At 35.3% G+C, this 15309-nt stretch overlaps 1 protein-coding gene and 1 long non-coding RNA gene across 2 annotated transcripts in view; both read left to right on the forward strand.

The window, feature by feature from the left end:
• The first annotated feature begins 103 nt into the window (after positions 1 to 103).
• On the forward strand, positions 104 to 3174 carry LOC106631844. Its single transcript, XR_001335659.1, has 5 exons — positions 104 to 133; positions 412 to 447; positions 835 to 879; positions 1634 to 1666; positions 3137 to 3174. It is a non-coding gene; the product is annotated as an uncharacterized LOC106631844 (long non-coding RNA).
• Positions 3175 to 3863: 689 nt separating this feature from the next.
• LOC115947979 (keratin, type I cytoskeletal 9-like) overlaps positions 3864 to 15309 on the forward strand; it is a 25410-nt gene continuing 13964 nt past the window's right edge. Inside the window, exons 1-21 of the mRNA XM_031057909.1 lie at positions 3864 to 3878; positions 4003 to 4038; positions 4365 to 4412; positions 4998 to 5027; positions 6145 to 6180; positions 6812 to 6853; positions 7058 to 7099; positions 7987 to 8025; positions 8532 to 8573; positions 10949 to 10990; positions 11093 to 11131; positions 11531 to 11572; positions 11672 to 11713; positions 12052 to 12093; positions 12196 to 12234; positions 12634 to 12675; positions 12774 to 12815; positions 12941 to 12985; positions 13467 to 13508; positions 14137 to 14175; positions 15182 to 15220. Of these exons, the coding sequence (XP_030913769.1) occupies positions 7094 to 7099; positions 7987 to 8025; positions 8532 to 8573; positions 10949 to 10990; positions 11093 to 11131; positions 11531 to 11572; positions 11672 to 11713; positions 12052 to 12093; positions 12196 to 12234; positions 12634 to 12675; positions 12774 to 12815; positions 12941 to 12985; positions 13467 to 13508; positions 14137 to 14175; positions 15182 to 15220 (582 nt within the window). The 5' untranslated portion in view covers positions 3864 to 3878; positions 4003 to 4038; positions 4365 to 4412; ... (2 more) ...; positions 6812 to 6853; positions 7058 to 7093. The remainder of the gene's footprint in view (positions 3879 to 4002; positions 4039 to 4364; positions 4413 to 4997; positions 5028 to 6144; positions 6181 to 6811; positions 6854 to 7057; positions 7100 to 7986; positions 8026 to 8531; positions 8574 to 10948; positions 10991 to 11092; positions 11132 to 11530; positions 11573 to 11671; positions 11714 to 12051; positions 12094 to 12195; positions 12235 to 12633; positions 12676 to 12773; positions 12816 to 12940; positions 12986 to 13466; positions 13509 to 14136; positions 14176 to 15181; positions 15221 to 15309) is intronic.

Consider the following 15309-nt stretch of genomic DNA (forward strand, 5'->3'; position numbering starts at 1 on the left):
AGCCTTTTAGGGAATCCCACAAGCAGCTGTTATTGCCATAGATACCAAGCTCTGTAAAGAAGCTTCTTTGTCAAGGTGGTAATTATTTTCTCTTTATTTAAAGGGTTCCCAAGGCAGCCAGTCCTATGGCCAAGTGAGAGTTTGTTGCTGAAATGTGTTGAGCTTTTCTGTAGGAGCCTGTCCTGTAAATGGGCTTTGGGACATGGGTGGTTTCTTCCTTCTCAGTGTTTCTGAGTGGTCCTTGATTTGGTTTGTGCCACTGAAATACCATGAGGAAAAAAGTAACGTAGTAGAGAGGAATCTTTAATGGAAATGGGCTTTTCTCTCTGGTATTCTGTGATTCTGCTTCTGCTGTGCTGGAACTACACCTACACAGCTCTTTTTACAACTGACTCCATGCCTTTCTTACAGGGTTCTCAGCCTCAAGGTGGCAACTCCTATGGACAGGTAAGCATCAGTCAGTCATTAGTCTTTATACAGCATGTATGTGATGTTCCCATATATGTATTGAGAATCCAGTGGTTCCTAACTTGAAATAATATAGTAAGTATCTCATTAGAATTAAGTCCTGTGAAGTTTTCTTCATGTGGCTCTGGCAACAATAGGCTCACTGAGCTGCACTTTTCCCGGTAGAAAGGAGTGCATTCAGCTCTCAGCTTTCTGATGCACTTTAGTATTCAACATGCTCAGTATTTTACCAAATAATTCACAGTTGGATATAGCTGGTCTTCTACCTTTGAAGCAGCCCTGCAGCTAAAGCCCTTGAAAATGTTGGAAATGAGAAGAGAGAATGAGAATATTTGGATCATGAGCTGTTCTTTTTCTTTTCCCCAGCAGGGTGGATCTGCAGCTTATTTTGGCAGCAGTGGTTGTGGACAAGTAAGACTTTTTCTCCAAGCTGTTTGAAAACTATACTCAGCTTTCTTTGCAATACTAACATGTTTTTAATAATTTTTATAATTTTTGTATTTTGAAATCTATTGTTTTCATTGTTGCATGAACTTGACTATCACAGAGGTCAAGAAAGGCTGATATTGTTGGGCATTGTAACCAATATCAAGTGGCTGATCCCATTCAGAGTTACGCAGGGAAAACAAACAAGTGATTAATCTGTCTACTCATTAAATATATAAAGTCTTTGCTTGGGAATTTTTGGATGTTGCTCCATTTATTTTCTGTAGAAAAGAACAGGAATAGAGAGTGGCTCAAATGGAGCAATAATTACATCAGTAGTTTTCATCCTGGTTCCATTTCAACTTGTCTACGTCTACAATGGTGTAAAAACAATGTATTCAGTGATGAGATCCCGGGGACAGGATCATGGATGAGGCCAATAGTAAATCTTCATTTAAATAAATGTATTGAGAAAAGCAACCAGAATGAAAGATAATCATACATTCAGACATTTTAAGCAGTATTTAGCAGAAATATTAGGATTAATGTAAGTTAGGCATGAATGGAAATGCCTCTGAAAGCATCATAAGCCACACTCTTAAAAGGTTAAGTAAAATTAAACTCACCCTCTGTAAAGTTAAAAATTGTTACACTAATTTTTGCATGGGAAATTTTAAGGAAATTAATTACTTTGCAAGAAAAATGGCATTTACTTTTTTGTCTGGTTGGTTTTTGACAGGGTGTCTCCTATGATAGCAATCCCTGCCACCAGGTAAATGGGCTTTCTTCTCTTATTTTAAGATGCATCCAAAATTAGTTTTGTCACTAACTCAATTAGTCCCAAATTCAGATTCATATTGCACAAATCCATGTAATCTTACAAATTTTGAGATTAGAACTCACTGTCGTCCTATACACAGGAGTATCACAGGGACTTTGTTGCCCCTTTTTCTAGCATTATGTTTTCAAATGTCTAATTAAATAGGACATTAAGGCCAGATTTTGGAAAGAAGTCTGCCTCAGAGTTACTTAACTGGCATGACTTAAATCAGGGCTGGAGCTCACCAGCCTCTCTTTTCCTATCAAAAGCCAGAAAATATTTTATGACTTCCCTTGAAGTCCCTGAAAAAAAGATTGTGCAGTGAACTATAGATGTGTATCTACATGTGTATATGTTGCAAGTTCAAGTGTTGGAGCTCTACAAACCACTAGCCTAAAAGATGTCATCTATGTTTAAAGAAGTCATCCCTGTGATGTTAAAAATTAGGCAGAAAATGGCAGCAGATTATTTCCTTTTTATTCACAATATTTCTTTTGATTCTTACTGAGTTGTCACAAGAAACAGAAAAATTGGATAGATTGCTTCAACAAGTACTGTGTTTTAGCAATATAAATCTATACTATTTTTATAAATATGCAAACAAAATAGATGTTGATACAATGTATTATTATTATTATGTGGTACAAGATATACAATGCATTTTATGTAATTTATTATTATAACTTGATAGAATTATATATTTAATGGGTATATATTTTATAATAGCTTTTTTTTTAGGGGACCTATTTCTTTTTAAGACTTAAGAAAATGGTCAAATTTTGTTCTGAAATCTTCTAGAATATTGAAAGATCATACTTTTAATTTCATTTTTCTCTGACTGTTCTGAATGAAGCCTCAGTCTCATTTTAGTGAATAGCAAATATCCCAGTCACCTAAATAATTCAGTATTTCACTGTTGGTATTATGCACTTTTGACACTAATACTTCTACAAATGTCTCTTCTGATTTCACTGGAAGGAGTTACATTCCTCTTCTAAGGAGGGCGCATTGAAACATACTGAGTGTTTTATTTAAAACCTTTCCTCAAGGCCACTGTATCTCACAGGTCACAGCTTGCTGTATGATAATGCTGCCAGGAGAATTTGTATAAATTCATTCCATTTGTATAAATTAGGTTTTCTATAGGAGAAAAAAAATATATTCTGTAGAAAGTGTTCAGAATGGAGCTCCTCTCTATACTAGACATTACTTAAAGTTAAATGTTTGAGGTTCCTCGATTTATGTCTCATCTAGTATTTACCATTGCATTACTGGCAATCTGTGCTCGTTACTTTAGAAATTATATCCATATTGAATGTCTACCTCTGCTTCTTACTCTTCCTAAGCAAGTATCATAGCTTTCATCAAAAATATTCCATGGCCAAAGAGTGAGGGTCTAAAGCCTTTTTGTCTGATTTATAGGGTGGATCACAGGGCGGATCACAGGGTGGTCAGGTAGGCAGATCTTTATTATCCATTGGTAAAAATGTTTAAAACAATTCTAATCCACAGTACACTTTTCTTACACATGGGGATATAGACTCTTGCAGAGTCTCTCCATCTCATGTCCAATCTGTAACTCGTTCTCTGCAAACATACTTCTTATCAGTCCTGAAATTCCACTTACATAAAATTGGAAGTTACGTAGAATTTCCATAGAACTCAGCAACCTAGGACAGTTGTATTCACTCAGATAAAATTCAGCTCTCTCTCATTATGACTGCTGCTGTTTTGTTTTCCCAGGGTGATTCATACTCACAAAACTATGGTGGTAGCCAAGTAAGTATTGCCTCCCACCAAAGTTTTATGATGGTTTTAACTTCTATGATGACTGATCAATATCTGATCGGCAATATGGTGATGTAAATGATGTAAATTCTAATTATTTTGTTGTTGATTTTTTTAGCAGAGTGGATCATCATCCTCTCAAAATTATGGTGACAACCAGGTAGGCAGACCTTGATTTTCTCCTGGTAAGAATTTTTATAATGTTTGATAATTTATCCAAATATCTTGAAAATTGTATTTGTTCAAAGGAATTCTAGGCAATTGTTTATTCCAGCTTTACAGCCTCTGAACCAAATCACAGTTTCTTCTGAAGTAGAGCTTGTATTTGTTTTTTTTATAGGATGGATCCTATTCACAAAATTATGGTGGTGGCCAAGTAAGTAATACTTTATTTCACTACTTATTCATCACTTCATATAAACTTTAGCCTCTGCTCAAAATCAGGTTTTCTATATTGTAGCTTTCTCGAATTTTGATTGAGTTTTTTGTTTGTTTTAAAGGGTGGATCATCCTCAGACACCTATTATGATAATCAAGTAAGTAGTTCTTTCTCCTAGTTACGTAATATTATAGTCCCTACATCAACTAAAAGATCTAATAAAACATAATTGTTTCTGTGCTCTTTGTGATTTGGATTTGTTTTGCTGGGTTTTTTTTTTCTTTACTGAGGATTGGAACATTCCCTGTCAGCCACTACTGAGCTATCGATTTGGCTCCTTTTTTTCTTATAAAAATACTAATTTAATTTAACTCAGCTTTTTCTTTGCATGAGCATCTCTTCTGTCTTCTGGAGTAAACATAAAAGTGTATTCTTAGCAAGTGATTTTTGTGAGGAAATAACTGGTATCTGATGTCCTTCTAGGAGTCACAAGATTTCTCAGATGATAGTAATCCCAATGCCTGTGATGATGTGAGTATGCTTTCTCTAATATATTTTCATCATAACATTTTTCATGTAGATAAGAAAATATTGCTCTGCTAGATGCAGTCTTTGGAGCAGAATGATCCAGAAAGAATGCTGTTTCCACACTAACAGCTGTTTCAGCAACTGCCTCTTCTCTTGCTGAAAATTGTCATATATATGTTTACAGATACAGTTAATGCTTTTAAATGCATTTATCTGGATGAAATGAAATATGAAAAAAATAATTTAATGGCTTTGCAGAAACAGATATTTTTCTCAAAATCTAAGGGTACATTTTACATTAATTAAAAAAAAACTGCAAGAAAATCTTTAAGTACATACAATGAATGCAAGAAGAAGGGACAGATATTCCACTGGTTTTCATGTTACATTTGTACTAATCTAAGGTTGTTATTACAATGTTTTTCTGCAATGGTAGAATCTCAAACTAATTTAGACAATGCTGTGGAGAATGGGAGCAATAAGTGATTTTTGTTATGTCTGTATGCAATATCAGAAACAATTAGTTTTCTTTAAGCTTGCTTTATTTAAATAATTCTTTAGAAAAGGAAATAATGTGTTCTTTTCCAGAATGACACTACCTACAGTGCCAATAGTCAGGTAAGTACTTTGTTCTGTAGTGTTCAAATCCTAATGATTAATGACAATGTTAGTAACTAAACACTTCTATATTAGACCTGTGCACATTTAGTATATGATTGCTTTATACTACCCTTCAAAAGTTAATTATTTCTCTGTACTCAAGGCTGCTGCACACTTCAAATGGCACAATACTTCTAAAAATATATACTAATACATTTTTTCATAATATGTCCACTTTGACTGGATAATTTGGGAATTAAATCACCTGTGTACGAGGCATGTAACCATGTCAAGCTTTCTCACTCATTCAGATTTAATGTCACTTACATGCTGCTGTTGTAAAGTAACATTTCTGCCTGCTATTACCCATTATTACTCTCTCTGTCAAGACTTTCCTTCTGTCCTACAAGCAGAAACAGTGATTACCATGAATAGATTGTGACCAAGCAAATACAGTGTTGTGTAAATAATTTATGTGTAAATAAATTACATTTTCTCTACTCGCTTCTGTTCACAGAAAAGCTGTTTCCATCTGTCACAGCCTCTTTTTGTTTTACTGCCATCTAGAGTAATCTTCTGTCATCAGCTACTTGCCTCTTCAGTTCTCAGCCATTCAATATTCTGCTTCATTGCTTTCCCTATTTTTCCTCTTGAATTCATTGCATTAGGTTCAATTCAAAATGTTCTGAAAAAAAATTCCTTCATCAGCAAGCCCTGTTTAGGAGCCTCCTCACTTCCTCCTTAGTACATGAAATATGTTAGTATTCCCTTGGTTATCTCTATCCAGTCTGTATGGCTGGACTGCTTTGTAAAAGAGTTGGCATCTAAAGTCTCTCACAAAGAAGGATGGGAAATGCTAAAAAAAAAAAAGAGAAAGGATCCTTATACAGATTGTGTACTAAACTACAGTGGTTCAGCTGAGGGAGACTCCCCTAAGCAGGAACTTCTGTTGAAAGAGATAAACTGAAAACAGACAAAGAATATACTTTTTAAGAATCTTACTGCTAATAGAACAAAATCTCTGGACATCTTCCTTTTCCAAACATCACTCTGACAAGTAGTAGATTTTAGTTAAAATATTTAATGTAGACAACTACAGCTATAAAGTACTAACAGGCTTGTGGCTCCTTTGCAGCGTTCTGGTTGTGCAAAGAAGAAAGTTGTTGCCCGAGTAAGTAACACTTTTTTTCTTTTACTTTTTGCCTGCTTGTAGGATTTTAGTCCTAACTATACCTAATCTGTCTTAATTGTACCTAACTTTTCCCTAATCATGCTTATAATAGTCAATATCCTCCTACATAAGGGAAAAGTAAAATAAAATTACTTGGGTATTTGTTCTTTGAATGAATCTCTTTAAAGTAAGTATATATATGAAAAAAATAAGACATTAAAATCATGCATTGAAGCACAGGGTTAGCTCAAATTCCTGTTCTTCATTAAGCACATACAGAGTTTGTACAAGCTAAAGTCAAAATTAAATGAGTACCATACAAGCAAAGGAGAGCTAACATTTTAGCTGAAGAAAGATAGAATAATAAGTAAGGAATAATAACGTTTCCTATTTTATTATGCTCATAATAGGAGATACAGATATCTGTACTGTATAGTTGCAAGTCAGACTCAGTAGTAGCCTTATAAAATTTATGAGCAAATAGCCTTTTGTTTTATAATAATGCATTCCTACTCAATGTACACAACAATGGGGCTGGTGCTCTTATAAAAATAATATTGAAAGAAAAAAGATTTATCACTGATCAGAGAATTTTCATCTCCTCATTGTAAATGTTATTATTTTTTTACAGGACACATCACATGTTTTAAGCAGAAGAGCCTATGATGTACAGGTAAACCATTCCTGTCCCTTTTTCTGAACAACTGCTGGTAGTAGTAAGCTTGTAGCTCCTCGTGTATTACCTACAAAAAAAGAAGGATCTAATGTCCCCAAAAAAACAACAAATTCTCTTTAGGGTTAGGTATTTCTTCCCAAGTAGAACTATGTATGTTATTTTATTACCCTTACAGATATGAGTCTTTTTTTTTCTTCACAGAATGCCTCTTCTCCTTCAAATAGCAGCCACTCTGACATGCAGGTAATAATGTAGTGTCAACTGCATGATATCAAGGGGATTTCTGATAAATTATAGATAATTTTGAAAGTTAGGTTCCAGTAATTTTTTTGTGCTGAAGGATGCTATTTTGATTTGACAGCATTTTCCCTATAATGTTATAAATTTGCACAGTTGTAAATAGTGATATTAGGCTCAGAGAATACAGTTTCTTCTGTTCCTTCACCCCACTAAGCAGGTAAGAATTGCAGGTGTTTCTTTACATAACATTTTGTAAAATTAATTTGAAAAACACAAACTATATATTTTTGGATTCTTATTTTAGAAACATGCTTGCATTCTTCATTGCAATGGTCATACATATAATTGTTTCATTTTGCATTTGGTAAGAAGGTACATTTTAGGGATTATGTAATTCTGTTACAAAAGTAGGTCCGACTTTCACATTCTGTAGGATATACAGAATATATGCTGCAGCAGTGTTTGTATTAGAGAATTATGTGAAATTTAACTGATTCAGAGTGGCACCTTGTTCTGTTTTTCTTAACATCTTGGATTGGTACCCCATCCCAGAGGTCTGAAATCCTGCTGTACCAGCATTATGTAGATTTAATAGTAGATTAATAGTCCTCTGTCTCAGAGAGTTTGGAGTTTGATTCAGTATTGCAGACAGATCTCTGAGCTCTGGAAGGTAAGAGTTTTCTTAATTAGTTTCCCTAATGCTCATTCCCTGTGAATTGTGTCAAGTCGCTTAATTAGGTTTCATCCTAATTTATATTTTCACAAAAATTCAACAGGTTATGTTAATTAGTGCAGGAAGTAATAGAGTTTGTAATAGTGTTTCTCTCCACATAGTTTTGTACTTTAGATTCTAATAAAATGCTTTAATAAAATATATTTTTTTTTCACAGGGCGGATCATTTATTGCAACCAGTGGATCAAGTAATCAGGTCAGGATTTTCCTTATTTTTAATTGGTCTTGTTCAGATAGCTTCCTATTAATTAAACTAATTAAATTCAGAAATCAGAGTTTAAGTAGTTTTACATGGAAGATTGGTGATGATATGCATTAATTTGTAAATGAAGTGGCCCTATTCTTATTAAATTTATCAGAAATGGCTCTCTGAAATCACTTTTTAGCGCTGTTTCAACATAATGTGTTTTACTGGTGATAGCATTATGGGATTCTCCTGACTACCTTAGACTTCTCTCTTGCTGGGTCATCTGTCATTGGGACATCCCACTGGGAGATGCATTATCAGTCTGACTTCCAAAGCAAATGTTAACAGTACACATCTGTGCTGTCCCCTCATTTGTTCTAGGTCCAGCAAAGGTCATACCTTCCTTGTAGTCTCACAGACTTTCTTCCCCTAAACAGTTTTGCATCTGAAATAAGATTTTATTTTAAATTTCCACAAAGCAATAATTGTTTCCTTTTTTTTTTTTTTATTTGTAGGGTGGTTGCATTTGTCCTGATGGAAGCAGTGGTCATAGACCGGTAACTATATTTCTGAGTTTATACTTCCTTCTACATAATGGAGTACTTTGAATCAATTGCCTGTAAATATGGCCAGTTGGTTAACACTAAATATTAATGGTGATTTCCTTAATATGGGTAGAACTATATACAATTAAATGAAAGAATAAGTTCCATTTAACTTCATAATTACCATTTGACCATTAATTTTCTGTAACTGTTCTTGGTAATCCACAAGCTCTGTCACTTAACTATTATGTGCCAATTATTCATTGTGTTCAAAAACCAGTCAATATACTTTGCAGTAACCACAGTACTTAGCTGCATCCAGCTTAGTTTCCTTGTCTTTCTCACTGATGCAATAAAATACTGTGAAAAAATTTCAAAATTTGATACGTATTTCAAGATATAATCTCTTAAATCAACATTTAAACTGTTCCTTCCTATAAAGAGAGTAATTGAAATTTCAATGTCAGTTGCACTGGATAAACTTTTCTCTTAGGCAATGCCTCTGGTCCAGGAAAAAGGCCAAGGAATGTTTTTATGTGGACATTATAGACTAGCTCTACCAGGCTCCTGGCTTTTAAAGTCACCTTGGATTTTAAAGTAACCTGTCTTCTATTAGGATATGTATTTCTGAATCTTTTATTGAAGCTGTATTTACATAAACCCATTTGAATGGGGTAGAGTTTTCAATTTCAACAAGAAGCATTTTGTTAATTATTCTTTCTGTAAAAAACCCCCACACTATTTAAACAAACTAATTGTATAAAGAAATTACTGTTTTCTGAACTTATTAACTTAAAATATAGCAACAGCAATTTTGGTTAGACGCAATACCACCTCTTTCATCTAATTGAGGCTAAGCAGTAATCATGGTTTACATGCTTTAAAATATAAACTAGTCCATTAAAATAAGTAATAATGAAACTTCATTGAGAAAAAAATCTTTTTATTTGTTGCATGATTGTACAAAAATATATTTATAAGGAAGGTGGAGACCTTTAGGCAAGTTTTTTTCATTCTAACAAGCATTTTTCTTTACATGCTTTAATTCTCGCCAAAAAAAAGTTTTTAACAGAAATCTAGCACAGCTTGGTTGAGGAAAGTGTATTTAGTTGCTATCAACTAAAGGAAATTTTCAACATGAAGAAAATAAGACGTCAAAATAGGACAGATTAGAAAACCAGTTCTCAATGCAGTTGTGTCAACTTTGATACACAAGAGACTTATTTTCCAATTTGCAATCGTATCAGCTGATCAAATTAATTTATGATAAATTATGTAGCAGTAGATTTGACCTTTGCTTTCATGGTCTTATCTTCATTTTCTGTCCAGGGCCCTCCACACGTGGCAGCTACAGTTCTCACAGTAGCATGTAAACAGATTGGCCAGGACAGGTTACATTCTAATAACATTAAAAAAGCAAGCTCTGGGTAGATGTATACGTACACATAAACTACCACTCATAAATCTTACAGAAAAGAGAGAGTGATCTTCTTCCTAGGGCAGTGGTCACAGCACCAAGCCTGACAGAGTTCAAGAAGCATTTGGACAATGCTCTCAGGCACATAGTGTGACTCTTGGGGCTGGTCCTGTGCAGGACCAGCAGTTTAACCTGATAATCCTCTTGGGTCCCTTCCGACTCAGTTTATTCTGATTCCTTGAAGAATCTTCAGCAGAAGAGAAAAATTCTTGCAAAATCTTTCTTCTAGATTTAAAAGCTGTGAGTTACACAAAAGTCTCTTCAAAGCTGGAGAATATTATAAATTAAGAGTCAGAGCTACACATGTTTAAACCATCTTGTTTCAAAGGAAAAATGTATGTGGATCCCCAAAGATCCCCAGATTCCTCACATTGCAATTATCCTGCTTTTTCTCCAAGCTTCATTTAAAAACAAGATCTTAGTCTACAAATGGTCTCAGAGGAAGCAGTATAACCATAGAATAACGCTTCCCCTGTTTTCATAGAAGGGGGAAATGGCAGTTATAGTGAATGTCAGGAACTGGTAAATAGTCTTCCCCTTTCAGTGATGAGCTGAAAGACATGCTGTCCTAAATACTCTTTACACTTTGAAAGTCCAGTATTCTGGCAGTTTTTATAAAGGCCATCAAGGTAATGATCATCTATAAAAACATGGAGCCTGCAAGGTATGACATAGGATTCTGAGACTAGAAAAGTAAAACTAAATGCTAGTAGTACTTTAAAATCTTTTAACCGGAGCAAGAAATTACAGAACCTGCTACAGGTTTCCTTATCTCTAAAAAAAGTACGAACCAACATTCTCTTCTAGTGGCTGCTGTAAAGTTTTATTTAAAAGAATAGAAGTTCACAGTAGACTCACTTATGTAAATGTCTGTTTGCAAGCAAATAGCTAGTCTGTGTTTTCATTTCAGGGAGCCCCAGGTTCTTCATACAACACATATTCTGGTAACCAGGTAAACATTCAGATAAAATGCCCTATTCACAAACTCCATCTGAAATCTTCCCTGAAGGAGTAGCCAGATATAAACCAGTAACCCATTCTGTCTTCTGCACAGGGAGGGCCTTACTACTATCCTGGAGGATCCTATGGACAGGTAGTAGCTCTTCCTCCCTCACCAGGATAATACAGACTCCCATCCTCCTGGTTCCTTCACTCCCAGTATTGTGGGTGCTATGACATATTAAATTTCAGACCCGACTGCTACCCCTCAGAGCAGAAAAATTGAATCAACCCTGATGTAACCTGGTGGTGTGAAGCTTGACAGAGAACAGTACAGAATGGTCTCTGCAGTTTCTTTGCAGAATTCAAATTTCAGCAGGTCAAGAAAATTGCTGCCTGAAGATTTCTTCCACTTTAAAACAATGGTCTTGAGTTTTACTTAGGCACATAAAAATCAGCTTAAAATTGGGAGAAAGGGTATAGTGAGAACCAGATGTGCAGGTATTTAAACTGTCATCTGCAAGAAAATAGCTGGTCTGTGTTTTTCTTTCAGGGTGGCCCAGGTTCTTCCCACAGTTCTTACTCTGGTAACCAGGTAAATATTCTGGTCACTGTGCCTGCATAGGAGCAGCCTGAAAGTATTCTTTGAGAGAACATTTAACTACAAAGCAGTAAATTTCTGTTTTCTCTGCAGGGAGAGCCTTCCTACTATGGATCTGGTGGATCTTACGGGCAGGTAGGTGCTCTTTCTTCTTTGTAGAGATAACAGACTTTTATCTTCTTTCCTATATTTTCAATGTAGTGGCTGCTGTGAAATATAAGACCCAAGAGTTGAGTCTATCACAACACCTAATAATTCTATCAGTTGTCTGTACCTTACAACATAAAATCTGTCAGAGAAAAAGACTCAATTGTGCTTCCAGCTTCCATGGAATGATCTTTCATCTGACTAAAAAATTAGTGATAAGAAGCCCCTTCTTGTTTAAGAGTACTGCCCTGGACTGAGATTTAGATCCATTGGTATTTACACCATCCTGTTTGCAAGCAAATAGCTAGTCTGTGTTTTCATTTCAGGGAGCCCCAGGTTCTTCATACAACACATATTCTGGTAACCAGGTAAACATTCAGATAAAATGCCCTATTCACAAACTCCATCTGAAATCTTCCCTGAAGGAGTAGCCAGATATAAACCAGTAACCCATTCTGTCTTCTGCACAGGGAGGGCCTTACTACTATCCTGGAGGATCCTATGGACAGGTAGTAGCTCTTCCTCCCTCACCAGGATAATACAGACTCCCATCCTTCTGGTTCCTTCACTCCCAGTATTGTGGGTGCTATGACATATTAAATTTCAGACCCGACTGCTACCCCTCAGAGCAGAAAAACTGAATCAACCCTGATGTAACCTGGTGGTGTGAAGCTTGACAGAGAACAGTACAGAATGGTCTCTGCAGTTTCTTTGCAGAATTCAAATTTCAGCAGGTCAAGAAAATTGCTGCCTGAAGATTTCTTCCACTTTAAAACAATGGTCTTGAGTTTTACTTAGGCACATAAAAATCAGCTTAAAATTGGGAGAAAGGGTATAGTGAGAACCAGATGTGCAGGTATTTAAACTGTCATCTGCAAGAAAATAGCTGGTCTGTGTTTTTCTTTCAGGGTGGCCCAGGTTCTTCCCACAGTTCTTACTCTGGTAACCAGGTAAATATTCTGGTCACTGTGCCTGCATAGGAGCAGCCTGAAAGTATTCTTTGAGAAAACATTTGCTACAAAGCAGTAAATTTCTGTTTTCTCTGCAGGGAGGGCCTTCCTACTATGGATCTGGTGGATCTTACGGGCAGGTAGGTGCTCTTTCTTCTTTGTAGAGATGACAGGCTTTTATTTTCCTTCTGTTCTGTCCTTGAAAGATGGAAGACACTTTCTTGGGAGAATCAAATTAATCAGCTTTTTAAAATTTTCTTTGCAGGGAGGGTCTTCTTCTTATGATGGCAGCAGTGAATCCTATGGTCAGGTAAATACTCTTTTTTCCACTTTGTGTAAATGTTGCTGAGGGCCAATACCCTGGGTGAAGTAAATATACAGCTGTATCTGTATTTCAGCTCTCACTATACTAATGAAAGTGATCTTTTATTTGAGGAATGAGTGAATTTGTATATACTTTTACCTAAGCAGCCTGAAAGTTTATAGGGTAGTAAAAGGTGGGTTGCCTCCAACCTTTAAGGGTTATTCTTCTCAACAATGCTAGCTTTGAGTTATCTGCAAGATGGAGGTCTCTTTAAAAGAGGAATTAGAATTTGAGTTTAAAAATATGTAACATTAGTATTTTACAGGCACATAACTCTGAGTTGCTTAACAGTTCTGATAGCCAAGTAAATAATCATATTTCTTTAATCTGCCAGAAGAAGATCCCTACAGTAAGGAGAGAGAAAGAAAAAAAAAAAAAAAGGCAGCACCTGTTTGCAATATGAAAATTATTTATGTTTTCTGAACAGGGTGGATCTTCTGTATATAGTGGTTCTGAGACTTATGGCCAGGTAAATGTTATTTGTCTCCTACATCAAAAGCTTAAGCTTGCTGTGTTGGTTTTTATGTGTACTGGGTTCTATGCTTTAGTTATTTTTAAGTGACCATTACCATGAAAATGCCATTTTAACTTTTTTTTCTCTTTACCTTTGTAACAACTCAAAATGTTTTCATAATGTAGAGAACATGATGCACTATGCAGGCTGTTTTTAACTGTGACTAGCCCTGTGACTATTCAGTGCTTTAACAACTTTATTGCTCATATGTTAGCTCATTCAAAAGGAAAATACTTCATGCATTTACTTTACATACCTTACTTATGCAGAAGCTGTTGAAAGTTTAAATAATGGGATTTTCTAATATTAAGAATGATAACTTTGCAATTTAACTTCACTGAAAAGTTTCTCCCCTATAAAAATGCATGTTTGCAAGGAGGGTTTTTTCCCAGCCTCTTCTGCTTAAGCCTCTTCTCAGGTAAAGTTAAATATTTTTTCTTTTCTTGCACATGCCCTAGTTTAGGTAAAATTTGAGATTCTAAGCACTTGGCTAGTTTTATTCTGCTATTTTATGTACCCCACATTTAAGAGCATGTAAGAGACATTATTACATGAAAATAAATATTTTTGCATTATTTTACAGGATTCACCTGCCATGGGAGCCAGTGAAACTGAAGATAGTGTAAGCATTTCTTCTCAAAAATATCAATATCTTCATTCACTACCTTTTAAAGTATCTAGGTGCTTACATGAACCTTTACCTTATCTGATGTCATGTGATTTTGCTATACATGACAAGAATTTCACAAATTAAAATTGCACTTACAACAGTTCCAACTTCTAACAATCAAACATTTTTTTAATTTGCTGTTAGAAGTAGCAATTACAAAGAAAGTTCTTTTTATTTCACAATTTCCATAAAAACTCAATATTTTTTATAATACTACTTCCTTCTTTCCATCCCAAATTTACACTACATTTTGTTTGTTTTCCAATGCCAGACACATGATTCAAGTTCCTTCAACTACATATTGCATAGGAATGGTCTGTTTTCATGTAGTGTGGTGAAAACTGCCTGCTTTTCTTAAAAAGATGCCTTTTCTCCTGACTAAAGTATATGTTCTATTCACTCTGCTGAAGCCTGTTATAAAACTTTACAATTTTTAAGTATTTTCCAGGGTCCTGGTTAGTAAGGAATTGCTCTCTGCAAATAATTACAAATTCAGCTGTGCACTTTAGTCACAAGTATACTGTGTCAATAGCTTCAATGTAGTTTCTGAACCAAATCTTCTTATGGATATTCAAGAAAGCTAAAATATGATACTACAGAGGGTCCAATAAGCCCTTAAAAGAAACTAAGTGCAACAACAGATGTGTACCCCATCTTGGTCTTTGAAAAATCAAGACAGCTTTGCAAATGCTGATGTTTTCCCCTGAAACATTCTGGAGGAAGTAAAATAGATTTAGATGTGATCTCATTCCTTTATTTCACTATATCAGGATTCAGCTTTCAAAAGAAAGAAATGCCATTCTCCAGAAATGAGCTGAGAAAGAATTTGCAGACTGTTTGTCCTACAGCCTACATCTTCAACCTTCCCACAAGCAGTACCTCTCTTTGTTTCCCCCCCTTGCTTAGAAAGAAACAGTAATAATTGCCATGGCAATAACTAGATTCTTATCTTTTTTAGGATTCCTCCTCAGTGTCTGGTGGCCGCCAGAGTGAACGGGTAAGCAATCCCTCCTGTATGTAGTGCCAGGTGCAAGCCCAGTGCTAAACCTAAACTACATCTCCTGTGGAAAGCCTGAGGCAGTTCCA

This window comes from Geospiza fortis, unplaced genomic scaffold (genome assembly GCF_000277835.1).
Source record: "Geospiza fortis unplaced genomic scaffold, GeoFor_1.0 scaffold403, whole genome shotgun sequence".
NCBI classification, from domain to species: Eukaryota; Metazoa; Chordata; class Aves; order Passeriformes; family Thraupidae; genus Geospiza; species Geospiza fortis.